This window comes from Saccostrea cucullata, unplaced genomic scaffold, assembly GCF_032062105.1.
Source record: "Saccostrea cucullata isolate Sc308-1 unplaced genomic scaffold, CSIRO_AGI_Scuc_v1 ctg85, whole genome shotgun sequence".
In the NCBI taxonomy this organism is placed as follows: Eukaryota; Metazoa; Mollusca; class Bivalvia; order Ostreida; family Ostreidae; genus Saccostrea; species Saccostrea cuccullata.
In genome coordinates, this window is record NW_026929712.1 from 104423 (window position 1) to 121875 (window position 17453).

Sequence of the window (17453 nt, forward strand, 5' to 3'; positions counted from 1 at the left end):
ATCAGCATATTTTGTGAATTCATTTCAAAACCCATATATCAGAAAAAGGCTTTCATTTGGAAAGACTGCTATGCAAGTGATAATGAAAAGCATTTCAATGAAACCTGACAATTTTTTTTAAAATCAGCAACACAAGTATTTTTAGTATCTGAATTGTATGAAACTACTGTACAACTCACAACTATCTATCCGAAAAAAAAAAGCCTACCCCCCCCCCCAAAAAAAAAAATCCGCTAGTTTTGAACTTATTTCACTTTACTCTAGACCGTGGCAATCTTAAAAAAAAAACTTAGGTAATTTAACTTGTCACTTTTATTTGCTTAATAATACCTTCAAAGTTCCCTCCGCCATACCCGGAAAGCCAGTTTAAATATTTCAATATAAAATAAATCAAATTGCCTAGAGATGTATTAGGCCTGTAAACAGAACTATTCTTCTTTATTTTCCGAACTTGGACTGGCGGCTCTGATCAAAAGAATTTTCTGAGACAAGTAAATTAAAGTAAACAAGTTTAGAAATGTCAAAGTACATAGGCGTCGGAAGCAAATTGAAAGGGGGGGTAATTGAAAGTAAGGAGGGGGCTAAACCAACAAAAGAAAGTAAACCTCAATTTTCAATGCCTATATTATGTAATTGCGAAGGTGGGGGGGGGGGGGGGGGGGGGGGGGGGACAAGTAAACCCCCCAAAAACTAAGAAATGACACCTATGAAGTAAAGCAGAGGGGTTTCGAGAACCCCATTCATCTTCATGTTTCGAAAATTTATAAATACAAGCACATTTTCAAAAAAAAATGCGTATCCAATGGTGAGTAGGCATATGAAAACAAGAAGCTTGTCAGCGAGGAGTGTTCGATTACTTAATACCAAGTAAATTCCAAGTAAAGCTGATTTTGCAAACTTATCAATCATTATATTTATTCTCTATTTTAACATATAATATTGATTTACGCATTTTAATACGCCCCTTTCTCAATAAACATTTATACACACGTATATATAACTTTTCTTTAAAAAAGTCTTCAAATTTTTTATAAATATCATATGGATGTTTTTTTAAAATCCGCCAGTGGTTAGCGAGATGCATAATTCAATTTAGAAAAATGAATGCTAGCCTAATTAGAATGATCAAAAGTCGCTTTCAATTTTTTTTTTTTCAAACACAGTGTATCAAATAAGCTGAACATTAAAAAAAAATGAAATGTGCGTGCGATGTTGTGTTGCGACTATGTTCTATTGTCGCATTTTCGAGGATAGAATGGGATTGGAAATGTTATTTTTAGCTATAGAATACTTTCTTAATTTTTCAACAATGGAAATCCCAAGAAATCCTTATTTTCTTAGTGAATTCCCAATATCTGATCTCTATCATATGAATCCGGATAATTCAGGTTTACTCAAATTGGGTTCTTTGTTTAGTCCACTTCGAGATGATCGCGAGACTGGGAAGGTAGAAAATCCTGTTAGGAAAGAATGAACAATTTATTATGACTAATGTACCTTCAGGTGACAAATGATTGTGATAATCTCAATCTGATTATGTTATCTAACCAGCCTAGAGATGAATTCTCTTCGAAAATGGTTCAACAGACCAAAGGTAAATATACGGGCCTAGTGTTTTTATTTTGGCAGGTTTAGAAATCCCTTTGTTACGCATTTACCATAGAGTAAATCCGCGATTTGTGTCATCTCAAGTCACGATCTGTCATCACTGCAGTGGATTCAGGAGTTGGTCTGATTTTCTACGCTGTTTATATGAAATAAAATTGGCAAGAAATTATATGAATAGGAAAACAATACAAGTTAATCTTCAGGTTCAGTATATTGTGAAGATTTTGTTTTCACCTATGTAGCTATTTTTAGATAACTGGGTATTTAAATCTATCAAAAGTAAGATTGTATAAATATTTCTGAAAGAGAATGATGTAGTATAGATTGTGTTTTGAGAAAATGGTAGAATCTGCGAGACCAGATAAGTCACTTTTCACACTACAGCCGAAAATTTACAGGTTTTAAACGTGTAGACAAACAAGAATCTCATAAGCTGTTATTATTATCTCAGTCAGAAAGCACGATTTCATTGTTACACTTTGACTACATAGTTACATAGGTAAAACTTAAAGAGTATAGAATCTATTAGTATTGTGTAATTTGTACTTTATACTAAAGAGTAATTGTGTTATTGCAAAATTGAACCCTATAATCTTTAACACACATATTTTAAGTATGTTTGTTTGCCCTAAAAATTAAAAGTTTAATGTATTTGCCCATGATGTTGTTCCCTCTAAAACTTAAATGTCCATAAGGTCCATTTGCCTTTAATATTGTAAGTTAGTTTATTTCTATGTTGATCAGGTCCGGCACAATGTCTTGATTAAGCTATATAGCTTGATTTAGCTATATAGCTTTATCAAGCTATTCAGAATAGCTTGATTAAGCTATTTTATCACACTTTCTTCTCAAATGTTTTATTTGTTCAGCAAGTGCAAAAAGTCGCACCTTGGTGCAGTGGAAATATTAAACTTTGAATTCTTCTGAATACAATGCATGTAAAAATCACTCACCAAATTGCGTCTCCTTGAGAGACTTTGTACTCAAAGTTTTAAAAGTGTGGGGGCTATTGATGAGTGACCACACAGTTATTTCTTGAATGAAATTTAAAAGGAGGTCAGTTATGGCCAACAGGAAAATTGATTGGAAAGAGTTCAGCACAATGAGAAGCAATCATAATTATCCACCCCTCATTGCACTCACAGTTACTCAAACAATGGAAATTCATCTTTTGCTTAAAAGTACTCAACAACAGCAATGTTAGAATTTTTTATGATTTAGGTTGTATTTTGATAGCCAAAAGTACATATATGCTTAGTCAAATACTTGCGACTTTTTGTTTATTTCTTACAAAAAACGTTTTTGTTAAAACTGCATATAAATAGATTTATTAAGCTATTTTAGATAGCTTAATAAAGCTATATAGCTTTTTAAAGCTATATAGCTTAATCAAGACATTGTGCCGGACCTGTTGATTTTATCAAATCTTTAACGATATAATTTTTTAGGCAAACAGACTCATTTGAATATTACTTATTAGGTAGATAGGACAATCAGTCATAGTTTTCTTGCATTTCTCTTGGATCTACTAAGTAAAAGGTTTATAATTATTTAAATTAAAGAAAACAAATTAAACGATGGTGATTATATACATTCAGTGTTTTCAATAAATTAAATTCCTTCGTAAGTTCTAGATTGCAAGATCAGATCCTCATACATTTTTACAAAATATCCCCTGAACTCTCACAAAACAGCATATAATTATACTCTTAAAAAATTATGACAAAGAAAGCTTTTCAATGTTTATTTTATTTAGGGAGGGAGACGCTTTCTTTACAGTACTCATGCAGACTGTACTTGCAGCTTTTAATTTAGCACTTGCTAAACTATTCACAATATTGGATCTGCCGAGGGAATCATAAAGTCAACAAATTTCTGCAACTAATTCTTTTAACATTTAATGTGGATATGTCAATATAATCACTTTTGCAGTTTTGACAATGTAGCACAATATTTGGAATAAATATATTGTCATTATAATATAAAAAGTCAGTAAATAAACTGACTACCATCAGACTGGAGATAAAAATAATTATACGTAGTAAAGTAGTCTACTCTCAGATACCTAGAAATCGTTTTTAGATAAAATAGAACACTGTATATGGTTGAAGTAACCCTGTTATAAAGTTGTTAACAAGTTGCATCATGTTTTGTCTCCATATTGTGTCTGTATAAGATACAAAAACAATATTCGTCTGCTGCATGAGAAATTATTTATACAAGGTATGGTTAATACCAAATTTGCAGGTATCATGTTAAGGGAATTCCCTAATGTTTTGGAAAGAAAATTAATACATGTAAAGATGTAAAAAATGAATGCCCACTAATATAAAGACAATGTTTTACGTTGATCCTATAGTATGAAACTTTTCAAGTTAACAGTGGTTTTGATGTGATACACGTCATGATATTTATTTGATTAGTACAAATCAAATAATTACAATTCATGCAAATTTAAAAAAAAATTCACTGCTCCAAGCCTCCAAGCCAGTGTGTACTTGTTGGGGTGTGCGTATCATTACCGCTAAATTTTCGAAATTTTCATTACCGCAACATAGTCATTACCGCTACAAAAAATGTTACATTACTGCTACATACAATGTATAAAGGTATACATTACCGCTACATTGCCTCTTTCATTAGCCATCAACTTATGCGTGTACAGATTGATTTACAGTAATACTACATATAAAAGTTTAAGTCCTGTTTCCCCTGCTCACCACGGGGAGGCGAAAGTAGGACTTTGAGCGGGATGTTATTTTATTTTTTATTTGAAATTTATTTCATTTCATAAAACACTTTTTAAAATTTTAAAATTAAATCGAGCACTGTCCTTAGATAAAACTCACAGTCTTCACATTCTTCTGTGTAGAATTCAAATAGAAATTGTACTTCACTACATATTCATTGAATTCTGTTGATTGGAACTCATATTCCGTACCATACCAGGCTAGTTCAATATGTAGCGGTAATGAGTTGTTTTTGGCTGATTCAATATGTACGGTAATGAGTTGTTTTCGGCTGATTCAATATGTAGCAGTAATGAGTTGTTTTCAGCCAAACAAATGTAGCGGTAATGATCAGTCAAAAATTTGAAAAATGTAGTGGTAATGAGTTGAAATTTTTGGCAATGTAGCGGTAATGTTGACCTCCCCTTGTTGGGTATCTTTAATTCTCTCCTTAAACAGGGAGAGGGCTGAGCCTGCTGGTCAATCCTATTTACTTTTACACCTGTGAATAAAATATTGTTTACATTAATTCATTTTCTCAAATAACAAATTGAGGATGGTAGGTAGAATCAATCACAGACTGTTTATATTGTTTCAGACTAAACAACCTGATAACGACATCATATTTCATTTATCTTTTTTGTATGTTAACGTATCTTCACGACCTAATAAATATAAACAATTAATTGCAAATTTAAGGAGAGACATAAACAACATATAGTCATATATAATTTATAATGACTCCGGATAAATGATGCTGCAATAAAATTTCCCTTATGAGATAAGCATTAATATTGTACTGAAATTTATCTTAAGATACCGACTCTCTGGTTAAAAATTGTCATTCTGGATGACTCTCTTGTCTAAGGAACATCATGGTAAGGGTATTTATTGGTTTAGATTTCTTTTTGTCAAGGTTCATTGATACTTTGATAATAGAAATAAGTTTTTCATGTATTTGGATAGATATCTTTTGTTCCTGTATTAACCTGTCAAGAAGAAAGAATTTTTCTAACCAATCAGAATGGCTATATTGAGGAATAAAGTGTGATGTAAAAATGTAATAGTGGACCAACATCTCATCAACCATGCCAAGTCCAAAAATAATTTTTTTTTTGATTTTGATGGGTTGGTCGGAGTACATCAAACAATTTTTTTTTTTTTAATGATGGCTTAACATCCTAAGAGTGGTCAAACATCAACTTTTTGTGGTTGGCTCAGTAAAACATTGGAAAAGTTAGACCTATTTTAGTAGATTTATATAGGCATTACCCTAATTTTAAAGGGTTAAAAAAATATTATAATAGATTATACATTGCTTAATTTATCTGAATTTTCCTTTCCAGAAAAGTGACAGTTCTTTGTTGGCCCAGTTTTTCTTTGCGGACGAGGAACTGAATGAGGTGGCAGCGGAGTTGGACAGTTTTGATGGCAGGAAGGACCCCGAGAGATGTACCACTCTGGTCAATAAGCTGAGGACATGTCAGGACAAAGTCCTAGTGGTGGTGCAGAAAATTATCGACGAGGCCATAGGAAACCAGAAAGCGAACAGGGATTTCCGGGTCAAGTTCCCCGATGATGTTTTGCAAGAAAACTTGGCTGGGCAGCTTTGGTTTGGGGCAGAGGTAACAAAAAATGTTGACAATCCTTTTTCATTCATTCATCATTCACAAGGAATGCAATTGCAATTGTCAGTTATTGTGGTTAAATGAAGGTTTGTGTTGTTTGTTTTGTATGCATGCTGATTATGTGTGTTTTCACAAGGCCAAGCTTAAAAAATTCTTCGTTTGCAGTTGCCGACCTATAATTTTTAGACTGGATAGGTAGGTAGGCATTTTTTTTTTTTTTTTTGAAAAAAAAAGTTTAAAGATTTTTTTAGAAAACAAATGATCATGATGATAAAACTTCTTATAGGCCTACTAAACACAAATCAGCTTCACTCTTGTTTAATCCACCGATTGATAAAAACTAAAGTAAAAAATTGAAAATGAAACAGTTTCAATATCCTGAAAAATTGAAGAAAAAAAATGATATTACAAAATGGCTAAAAAAAAGTTTGGGTCGGGTGCATTTTCGGTGGGTCGGTCGGCAACTGCAAACAAACAAATTTTTATTTTAGGCCCAAATCATTTATTTTCATTGTTCCAACCGGATTCATTCATGACATTTCCTTTATGCCCTGCAAATCATAAATTTATTCTTTATTTAATAAAAATGGTTGAAAAAGCCAAATCAAAAAAATTAATTATAAACTGAAAGATGATGATGCTATTCTAAATATTTCATTTGATGTCAGTAGTACATTTATTTTTACCTTGTTTACTGTAACAATTATCACAAGTCGATGCACTTCATTAGTTTCTGTTTCCAAAAATAGCTACCTGATTAATATTCATGCGTCATTGAATTGTTCACTGACTGGTTAGAGGAAGCAAGCATTGATCTATTTGGAAATGAAAGTTCATTTTAATTAATCAAAAGGTTTTTTTTTTTTAAATAAAATTCTATTAGCACACCTGAATTTTGTAAAAATTAATGAGTCCTTTGGGGAGTGTATTTCTCACAAGGTATGTGGGATGAATGAGGAATGAATCACTAATTAGATTTAGACGTTAATGTATCTTGATCTTTTTGGCACAATTTCTACTTCCAGAGGCCATTCAACCCAAGATAATCAATCTAAGACAAAAAGCATGACATTTACAATTAGGTCATCGGTAATAAATTGAAATAGTTCAGTAGGATTACCTAGTGACACAAGAGAGGGAAAGTTAAAAAAAAAATGAGAAAAAAAACTTTTTTCTTGTGAACATGAAGTAGTATACAGAAATCACGTACATTGCATATGGATATAATAAATCAAATGCACCTGCATCATGTTTATTATCCCCCCGCAAGGGAGTTGGACGGAATACTGTATACAGGGAAATATTCACACCCATTTTATTTTCACCCTACTCTCATTTGGGTGAATTTAAAACGGGGCAAATTCAAAGAATACAGTATAATTTCTTAAACAAAATGATGACTGGACGAATTTAAAAGGGGCAAAATTGTTTGCTAGTGTGAAAGCTAAAATAAAATGGAGCAAAAATAACCCGGTATACAGTATAGACAATGGTAATGCAATATTCATTAAGAGTGAGTGATTAATTCTGTTTGAAACAGAAGTGAGGTAATTTACATTAGGATCAATGTTGACTGCTTTCTTGATTCATTGTTAATATGCACTTTGTGAGGGGATGCTCATGTATACATGCACTAGATAAATATAGTTTACAATGATACATACACATTTTACATATGGAGAAATTAAGACCATTTTAATATTATTTTTGCAGTGCCTGGCTGCTGGGTCCAGCATTATGAACAGGGAGATAGAGAGTGCCTCTATGAGGCCCCTGGCCCGGGCTCTGACCAAGAATTTAGACAGCCTCCGTACCTTACTGAGAGAACAGTGCCTGAGGAACCAGTCAATAGACTCAGATAGGGTAAATGTCTCATTACTGTAAATCACTTTTTATTTGCGATGAACAAATTTAAAATTTTAGCTGTAATTACATAAAAGCGAGACAGTGTGCTCAAGGTTACGAAAATTAAGCATATATTCTCGTGTATAATAGTATTCCTTAAGAATATATATAGAGCAATAACCACAATTCGCGAAAATTTTGTCTCGCTAATCAAGAGTCAATGACTATCTCGCGAAAATAAGGAGTCGCGAACATTTAGTGATCTACAGTATTCTGGTCATCTTAAGGTTGGTCAATACTCGGACAAGATAGATAACTCTTAATGAAGTAAATGTCTATTATTCTTTTATGCATTGTATATTTTGACATTCTTAAAGTAGAAGGGTCTTTTCTGTCCAGTTTTGCCCCGCAAACTAAGCTATAATTGTTTAACAAATACATTTTATTTGAAAAATCATTAAAGTTTGAGTGAGCAGAGGGTTTGTGAACCTTAAATAAGTGAATTTTAAGGTGAGTTAGTTTAACATGCATGTAGCTTTGAAAGAAGAATACAAAATCTTTTAGTGAATTTAAGCATGTTCAATATGCGATAGTCACTTTCGACAGAAATACTTTGAAGCAAACAATTCTTGAATACAATAAGCAGGAAAAGATGTATATGATTATGAAAGAATAGTTTTTTAAGCATGAAATTTTATTGTTCAGTGTTGTGTTGTAAAACTGTGGATTTATATTTATAAATTTTGATTTCAGGTTAGAGAATCATTAACCATATTTGACAAGTTGTTTGCAGAATTTGAATTAAGGTAATGATTAAACAAGTATCTAATAATTTTAATCCATGGCTTATAGCAAAAAGTCTCCAATATGATGGATATACACACTGTATTGTGAAATCAAAATTATTGGGAATCAAAATTGGAAGGAAATAAAATTAATGTTTTGAAGGTTTCTGCCTGAATCTGCCAGTGGATATAAATTGCATTTTCTTATGCAAGATTAATAAATTGATAAACACTTCATTTTAACTACTGTATACAGGGAAATTTTCACCCCTATTTTATTTTTGCTCCTTTCATCTTACTCAGTTAAATTTAAAAAGGTTCGAATTCAAATATTATGGTATAATATCTTAACCAAAAATGTGACTGGCCAAATTTAAAATGGAACAAACTTGTTTGCAGGTGTGAAAGGGCGAAAATAAATTGGGGTGAAAATAACCCTGTATACAGTTATTTTATTAATCATAATATATAGTACATGTTGTATACTACTTTTCTGTTAGCTATGTCATCCGTAACAATGGTTACTGAGTGAAATTTAATGAAAAGGAATCTTCATTACATATTGCCATTGTGCACCTCCTATTTTAGAAATCACCGTATTCTCTTCCCATAGCAAAACATGGATATTGCCATTATATGTTTACCTATGTCAAATATATTTATGTAACATTTGATAGGAATTATTCCTCTTTACACATTACCGTAAAACAATATATAGCAACACATGGACATTTTGGGAAATAAAGTTAAGGTCTGACAGGTGTTTGACAGAATTTAAATTACCATGAGTTTTTTTTTAAAATGGTATTTTAGTTATCTGTCACCTGTCACCATTCTTTTATGTACAGTGGTGTTTAATGTGAAGTGGAAATTATATACTAGTTATTCAAAATCATGAAATATTAATTAAGGTCTTATAGGGTTTTGAGAGAATTTAAATTACCTTGACTGGCTCGAGGTTTTTGAAAAAAAGCACTTAACAATATTTATGATATGTTTTTTTTCTATTTAAGGGATACACCTTTAATTATATCTGTTTTATTTTGCAGGGCATTGAAAAAAGGTCTGATTGAGCAAGAAATGATAGATGATTATGATCCAGCCCTCATGTTCACAATTCCAAGACTGGCCATTGTATGGTAGGTGTTGATGTTTAGACTTGTATATCTGTTTGAAATCTGTTCGAAATTAGGCACTCAGCTAGTCACTAAAAAGGGAAATGCAATAAAAGACATTTGTGCCCAAAGTAAGCAGAGGACAAGGTGAAAACCAGAAGTAGAGACAGCTGCCTTGTCTTGAGTGCTGACTCCAATTTAAAAAAATCTAGACATGATATCAAATTTTTGAATATTAACACAATAGTTCCTATAATTGAAAATGTCATTTCATAGATTAAAAATAAGGAAAAATGTACTGACTAGATATAAATTAAATATTTTTTATGAAGAGATATGTGAGAATTTTTTTATACCATTAAAAAATTCTTTACCCTTAATTATTTTTCTTTCAGTGGTTTACTGGTGTACCCTGAAGGACCTCTGAACCCAAATTTAGAACCTTCCAACATATCAGAAATGTTTAGACCATTTCAAACTCTACTACAGAAGATCAGGTAGGGATTATTCTGTCACAACAAGTTTGTGTATAAATGACATTGTTTAACAGTTCATAATGTGGTTCAATAGCAAATATCAAAAGTTTTATAGTTAGCTACATTTACATAACTGTGTTCTTCATTTAGAAATCTGAAATGATGGTATAAAAATTCACTTCAGAATCAAATGAATAACTTGTATCTCTTATTGTAGGGAGCTTCTCCACACACTAAATGAGAAAGAATTAAGTGCTTTAGAGGGTGCGTTGTGTAGTGCAGAAGAACCAGAAAAAATTCTGACTAAACCCGAACAAAAGGATGAATCCTCCCAGGTCGACCCGGGATTTGAAGAGGAAACAGAAAGTAGTACGTCCACCACCCTGACAGAAATCACCCGCCGTCTGGAGCAAGAAATGGCCCAGATCTCGGACACTTCTATTGACCTTTTGACCCCAGAACAGGAGGCATCAAATGGGTCCAATCTCCCGTTTGATGACTATTCCCCCACTAACACACTCGTGGATTCCTTGGAGGGTCAAGAATCTCTGAACTCGAGTCTCAACAAATCCGAGAGCCGAGACTCGGGGCTTCAAAGTGAGAATGTGAGCACTTCAGAAACGGTTATGTGTGATGCCAGTACTGTGAGCATGTCCTCAGATTCTACTGTGGTTTGTACAGAGACCCTTAGTGCTGATTCTAATTTAGCCGACCATGACGTACAGTTCTTTTGTAGAGATATTGTTAATGAGCTAGTAAATCAGGCTACCGGTGGACTCCCTCCATACAGTCGACAAAGTAGTCAGCAATATAACTTAAATCTGGAAATTCCTCGGATTTCTGCTTCATCTATCAGCACTTCGCCTTCCACTTCCTCTATTTCCTCTGACAGTTCTGTCGTTATTTCTGAAAAACCACCACAAACCTGCCCCGACCAATCCCATTTCAGTTCCGACGTCCACCAATCAACTATTTCTTTAGAAAACAAAGATGCCCCTTCTATCTGTGATATTGCCAGTAACACAAATCTTGTGATAGACACCATTGTTTGTGATAAACATGATGGCCCTTCAGAGCCTCGTACTTCTCCAGGATTACCAAATGATAGTGAAAATAGTGACAAAGACTCAACCAAAGCCGGTACCAGTGGAACCAATAAAGGAAACTGTACTGAGGAAGCTCACTCGAGTGAGGGCACTCATAATCTTGAGCATCCTCGCATACAAAGACTAAGATATACAACTGACAGTGTGAGTTCCAGCTTTTCTAGTTGCCATAGTAATACTTATGATGCAGAGTGGGATAGAGAAAGGTAAGGACATGGAAAGGCTGTCGTACTCTGTTGTTTACTTTCTAGTATTGAATACTGTAAAACACTTTATATTCATGAAAACTAATTTTTGTGTAATTACATGAGATAGTGAGTCTGCTCGCAAACATACCATTCTTTGATTTTATTCATATTTTAATAGCTTATGTACAGCAATTACTAGCTTTCTGTGTAATTTTCGTCTACCTAATCCTTATAAATACCAAATACCTATCTAGCAAAATGGTGTCATAAAAAAATTTAGTGATCTACAGTATCATATACTTTTTTCCTTGAATTTTTTAAATGATTTACTTTTGATGAATTTTTCAGTGATGAAAGTTGTGAGACTAGTTCCTACAATTCAGAAAGTAATGACGATGAAGAGATAACCCTGGCTCTTCAGGCCGCTGAACTGGCATCTCGGAAAGAGGCTCGGGCCAGATTTAGAAGCAGCAGTGACCTCATTCATAGACTATTTGTTTGCATATCAGGTAAGTAAAGTTTCCCAGCCAAAGGTTTATTTTTGTAATTATTTAGAAACATACATTGTAAGGACAGGATTTTCTGCAGAATCAGGGAACAGAATATTCAAAATTGTGTAAATTCTCATTTAGTTAAACTTACTGATCTCAGACTCTGTGAGCTGAGAAAAAACTTAAACCTATCTGAGGACTCAGTGTTTTACTTATGATATATTTAAAATTAAATTAAATTAAGTCATATTTAACATATCTGTGGTGATTAAGATTCTTATGTTCAAGATGCTAAAGTTCAAGAGTTGATTGCTGAAACTTCCAAACAATTAAACTTCACTGTTTTATCCATTTTGAAGTGATACGCTTTTTCCTAATCTTACAAAAAATGATAATTATTTGTTCCCAAGACATCAATTCTTTATTTATTGATTCAACAGGAGTAGCAGATCAGCTACAAACAAACTACGCGGGTGACCTGCGGAACATCCTGAAGTGTGTGTTTGACATGAACTGCTCTGATCCCGTCATAGTGCTAGACGAAAACCCAAAGAAGAAATTCGATCGACACCCCAGCTTCATGTCACGTAGAACCAACAGATACGGACATAGATCTAATTCTAACAGACCTCGAGGTAAGTGAACGTGTCTGAGTGTTTCATTTATGAAGCATTAACACACAACTGTTAATTAGTGTGTCACTACCTGATCGTTCTATTTCGTGAATCATGTAAATTGGATTCTTAGTGCTTGCTTTTAATTTGCTTTCATTATGTATTTGCATGAAAATGCCATTAAGATAATCTTTGTTTTATATTATGGGCATATGTGACAGTTGCTAACTGTTTTATTGTTGACTAAATTGTATTTTAATGTGACAAACATTTCCTAAAAAAGGTCTTGTCTGTTACATTTGTGAAATGTAAATTGATATATATTCAACCCCACAAAATGAAGATATTGGAAGCTTATTTACATCTTTGATTTTGATTGTGCATGACATACTCGCTTTGTTAATATGAATGCTTGTGTTGCTGAGAAAATTGTCCAAGTTAATAAAGGTTCAGACTAACGAAATACCATGTAGAACAATCCCTGATATTTGTGTTTGTAGAACCTCCACAGTGGGTACCAGATGATCAGATGGAGAAGTGTATGGCTTGTGAGATTCCCTTTAACTTTGTCAGAAGGCGACATCACTGCAGAAACTGTGGAAAGGTCAGTCAATACTTTATTCTTATATGCAAGGTCATTATACCCCCCGCAAACGAAGTTTGGGGGGTATATAGGAATCACCTTGTCCGTCTGTCCAGCTGTCCGTCCGTCCGTCCAGCTGTCTATCTGTCTGTGCAATCGTGTCCGGTCCATATCTTTCTTACGGAGGGACATTAGAATCTACTACTCCACACTAAGATTGCCCATGACCTAAGGGTGTGTCATGACCTTGATCCAAGGTCATTTGGGGAACTTCAAGGTCACTGGAAGAAAAATTTCATATTTCGTGTCCGGTCCATATCTTTCTTATGGATAAACTTGGTAGGTTCTCATTTCACAAAAAGATTGCCCATGACCCAAGGGTGTGTCATGACCTTGACCCAAGGTCATTTGGGGAACTTCAAGGTCACTGGAAGAAAAATTTCATAATTCGTGTCCGGTCCCTATCTTTCTTATGGATAAACTTGGTAGGTTCTCATTTCACACAAAGAATGCCCATGACCCAAGGGTGTGTCATGACCTTGACCCAAGGTCATTTGGGGGAACTTCAAGGTCACTGGAAGAAAAATGTCATAATTCGTATCCGGTCCATTTCTTTCTTATGGGTAAACTTGGTAGGTTCTCATTTCACACAAAGATTGCCCATGACCCAAGGGTTTGTCATGACCTTGATCCAAGGTCATTTGGGAAAGTTCAAGGTCACTGGAAGAAAAATGTCATAATTCGTGTCCAGTCGATATCTTTCGTATGGATAAACTTGGTAGGTTCTCATTTCACACAAAGATTTCCCATGACCAAAAGGTGTGTCATTTGATCCAAGGTCATTTGGGGAACTTCAAGGTCACTGGAAGAAAAAATTCATAATTCGTTTCCGGTCCATATCTTTCTAATGGATAAACTTGGTAGGTTCTCATTTCACACAAAGATTGCCCATGATCCAAGGGTGTGTCATGACCTTGACCCAAGGTCATTTGGGGAACTTCAAGGTCACTGGAAGAAAAATGTCATAATTCGTGTCCGGTCCATATCTTTCTTATGGATAAACTTGGTAGGTTCTCATTTCACACAAAGATTGCCCATGACCCAAGGGTGTATCATGACCTTGACCCAAGGTCATTTGGGGAAGTTAAAGGTCACTGGAAGAAAAATGTCATAATTCGTGTCCGGTCCATATCTTTCTTATGGGTAAACTTGGTAGGTTCTCATTTCACACAAAGATTGCCCATGACCCAAGGGTTTGTCATGACCTTGACCCAAGGTCATTTGGGGGAAGTTCAAGGTCACTGGAAGAAAAATGTCATAATTCGTGTCCAGTCGATACCTTTGTATGGATAAACTTGGTAGGTTTTCATTTCACACAAAGATTTCCCATGACCCAAAGGTGTGTCATGACCTTGATCCAAGGTCATTTGGGGAACTTCAAGGTCACTGAAAGAAAAATTTCATAATTCATGTTTGATACATATCTTTCTTAAGGAAAAACTTACTTCTGAAAAACCCATCGGGGGGTATTTTGTCCCGTTTGGACAGTTCTAGTTTTACCTGTCATGTTTGCTTGAAGGCTGTTTTGGTAAAATTCACATATAAAAAAATTACTCCACAAATATTCTTATTTCCTTCTTCTGATAAGATCAAATGCAAAAAAAGGGGGTGGGTTGTAAAATAAGAAAAAAATCAAATTGAGATCATGTTCTCCTGAAGAATAAGTTTAAGAAATTTGAAACAATGAAAATCACTTAAAAGATGTATGCATTGTTCATGATTTAAACATCCACGGATCTTTGACATTTTGATAAAAGAAATATTTTCTAATCTCATTATAACGAAACCTATATTTCTGTTACAGATCTACTGTGGCCAATGTTCCTCCAACTTTGTTCCTCTTCCTCATTTTGGCTACATGAATCCCGTCAGAGTCTGTAATCATTGCTTCCTGTTCCAGGTCACGCCCTTTACTGTCAACGAATGAAAATTCACCTTACATTTCAAATTTAAAAGCTTAAAGCTCTGGGGATTGTTTTTGAATGAAATTATGTGTTAGTGTATTATTTTTTTTCTCAAATTGCTGAAAGCAAAGCTTTCACATAAAATTTGTGAGCTTGCTGTAAAAATCTTTCAACTGCCAGGAAAATCATGTTATCGTATTTTGAAAATTTTAATGTTATGGGCCATTATTTTAAAAATAAAAGCAATTGTATTTGTTGTCCTTACAAAAATTGAATGTTATCAATCATATAGTGAAATTTGTAAAGATGTATAGTACTTAATTATACTTGATATATGTCCTGCAGTTTCCTATGAAATCTATGACTATTGTATCATGTCCTGTTACTGGTAAATACAATGTACATTTAAACCTTAATTTATATCTGAAACATTGTGGGAGTGTTGGAAATGAATTTGAATTCATGACATGGTCATCTTTTTGTTTTGTATAGTATTTTGACTGTATTCAGTTATAGAAACCATATAGTTTTCAGTTGATACAAAATGTTTTATATTGTAATCTATATATCCTTAACACATAATTTGTATTACCGGGTAGTTTAAAATTATCCGATGTCTAAACTAATTTGACACTAAAAAGAGAAGGGGTTCGGGTGGTAAAATGATGAAGAAAATAAAATGGAAAAATGCTTGTCAAGTTCAAAACTAAGATTAAAGAGGCCAGTGGTCATAATTTCAAGTATATAGCCCTGTAGTACATGTTTGAAACATAGATTTATTGAATGTTTTATTTTAGATGACACTTTAAAAAACAATAATGATCTAAAACAAAAAAGATGCAAAATTATGAAAATCCTGTATTTTGAGGATTTGAATTTTGGTAGTTCAGAAAATTACATGATATTAAAACTAATTAAGGTTGGGTAGCGACAGTAAATTGTACTTATTTAAGGGTGAATATTATTGCAATAATTTTGTGTATTCCATGGTTTGGAGAACTTTCACTTCTAAATACATGTACATGTAGTTGGACTACCTCATAATCAACATTATAGTAAAAGTGGGCGTTTCAGAATATTTTAAAGCATTTACAGAACACAAATGTACCCATTTTTTTTATCAATTGAAGGCATTCAATTTCGTGTGAAAATATCATTGCAGATAAATTTAATGATGATTAAATGTTGTATAAAGCTGTGTTTATTTAGTGAATAATCAATCTTTGATGCATTTATAAATACATCACAAGTGCAATTATGTGGTAAAAAATGCAATTTGTTATGACTTTCTTCATATGTACCGGTAGTAGGTACATGTGAATATCATTTCCTCGTATTGAATGATATTGTATTCAGTTAAAGCTTCATCTGCTCCTATCACTATAGTGTAATGGATGGCTTCAGTAAGGTTGTATATGTATTATTTATTATTCAAGAGGTTGTATTGTTTTTCACCAGCACCCTGAGGTTAATTAATGTCACAAAGAGGTCAAATTTTACTTATGTTTCATTTCAGTAAAAAACAAAACAAACTTACACTGTGTGAATTACATGTGTATGTTTAACATTAACTTTTAAAGAATTGAGCATATAAACCATGCTTTCAGTAAAATTCAGACATGAGCAAAGAAATGTTTATAAAATTAGGCAAAATTTAAAGATGAAGCTCAAATTGTCGTGCTTCAATAATTACTAGTAATTGATATTGAAATGGCTTTAAAAAATGATCAGATATATTTTGTTTATGAATTGTTATAACCCTGACAAATTTTAAATTCATTTATCTTAGGTAGAAATATGGTAGAATTTGTAAGCTTTGAATCTTAATTGATCTACTGGAGATCATGTATGTAAAATCGATTTATATCGATGAATAAATAACGTGGAAAGTAATCCACAGTGTATTATTTTAGCAATACATTAGCAGATATCCTATATTATACTTGCTTGTAAGTAAAAGAACTTGACAATGTTGACAACATTGTGTTTATTCTTATATTAATGCCAGATCTGCAGACATTATGATTCTCTATACTCAAATGTTCCATTAAAGTTTGAATATAAATTTTCAGTTGTCCTGTTATCCTTTGCATTTTTTGTCATACATTAACTCCATTGAATCCCCTTTTACTTATATTTTGTGAAAACTACTTCTCTTAATCAATTAAAGCTGCCAAACTAGTAAGAAATTCATTTTCAAGGTCATCAAGTATGATACTATTACTCTTAAGCAGTAAGGGGAAAGAAAAAAAAATACAAATGCTTTAACAGATTTAACAAATATGATTTGAAGTCTCAGAAAATAAGATGAAATGTACACG

The 17453-nt window shown here is 33.2% G+C and overlaps 1 protein-coding gene across 1 annotated transcript; it reads left to right on the plus strand.

The window, feature by feature from the left end:
• The first annotated feature begins 1436 nt into the window (after positions 1–1436).
• LOC134281974 (lateral signaling target protein 2 homolog) lies at positions 1437–17199 on the plus strand. The gene is made up of 12 exons (XM_062764415.1): positions 1437–1594; positions 5684–5962; positions 7679–7828; positions 8564–8616; positions 9096–9106; positions 9569–9734; positions 10106–10207; positions 10404–11498; positions 11829–11989; positions 12412–12606; positions 13086–13189; positions 15033–17199. The coding sequence occupies exons 1-12, from the start codon at positions 1559–1561 to the stop codon at positions 15153–15155; spliced, it is 2475 nt and encodes an 824-aa protein (XP_062620399.1). The 5' UTR covers positions 1437–1558; the 3' UTR covers positions 15156–17199.
• Positions 17200–17453: the final 254 nt, after the last annotated feature.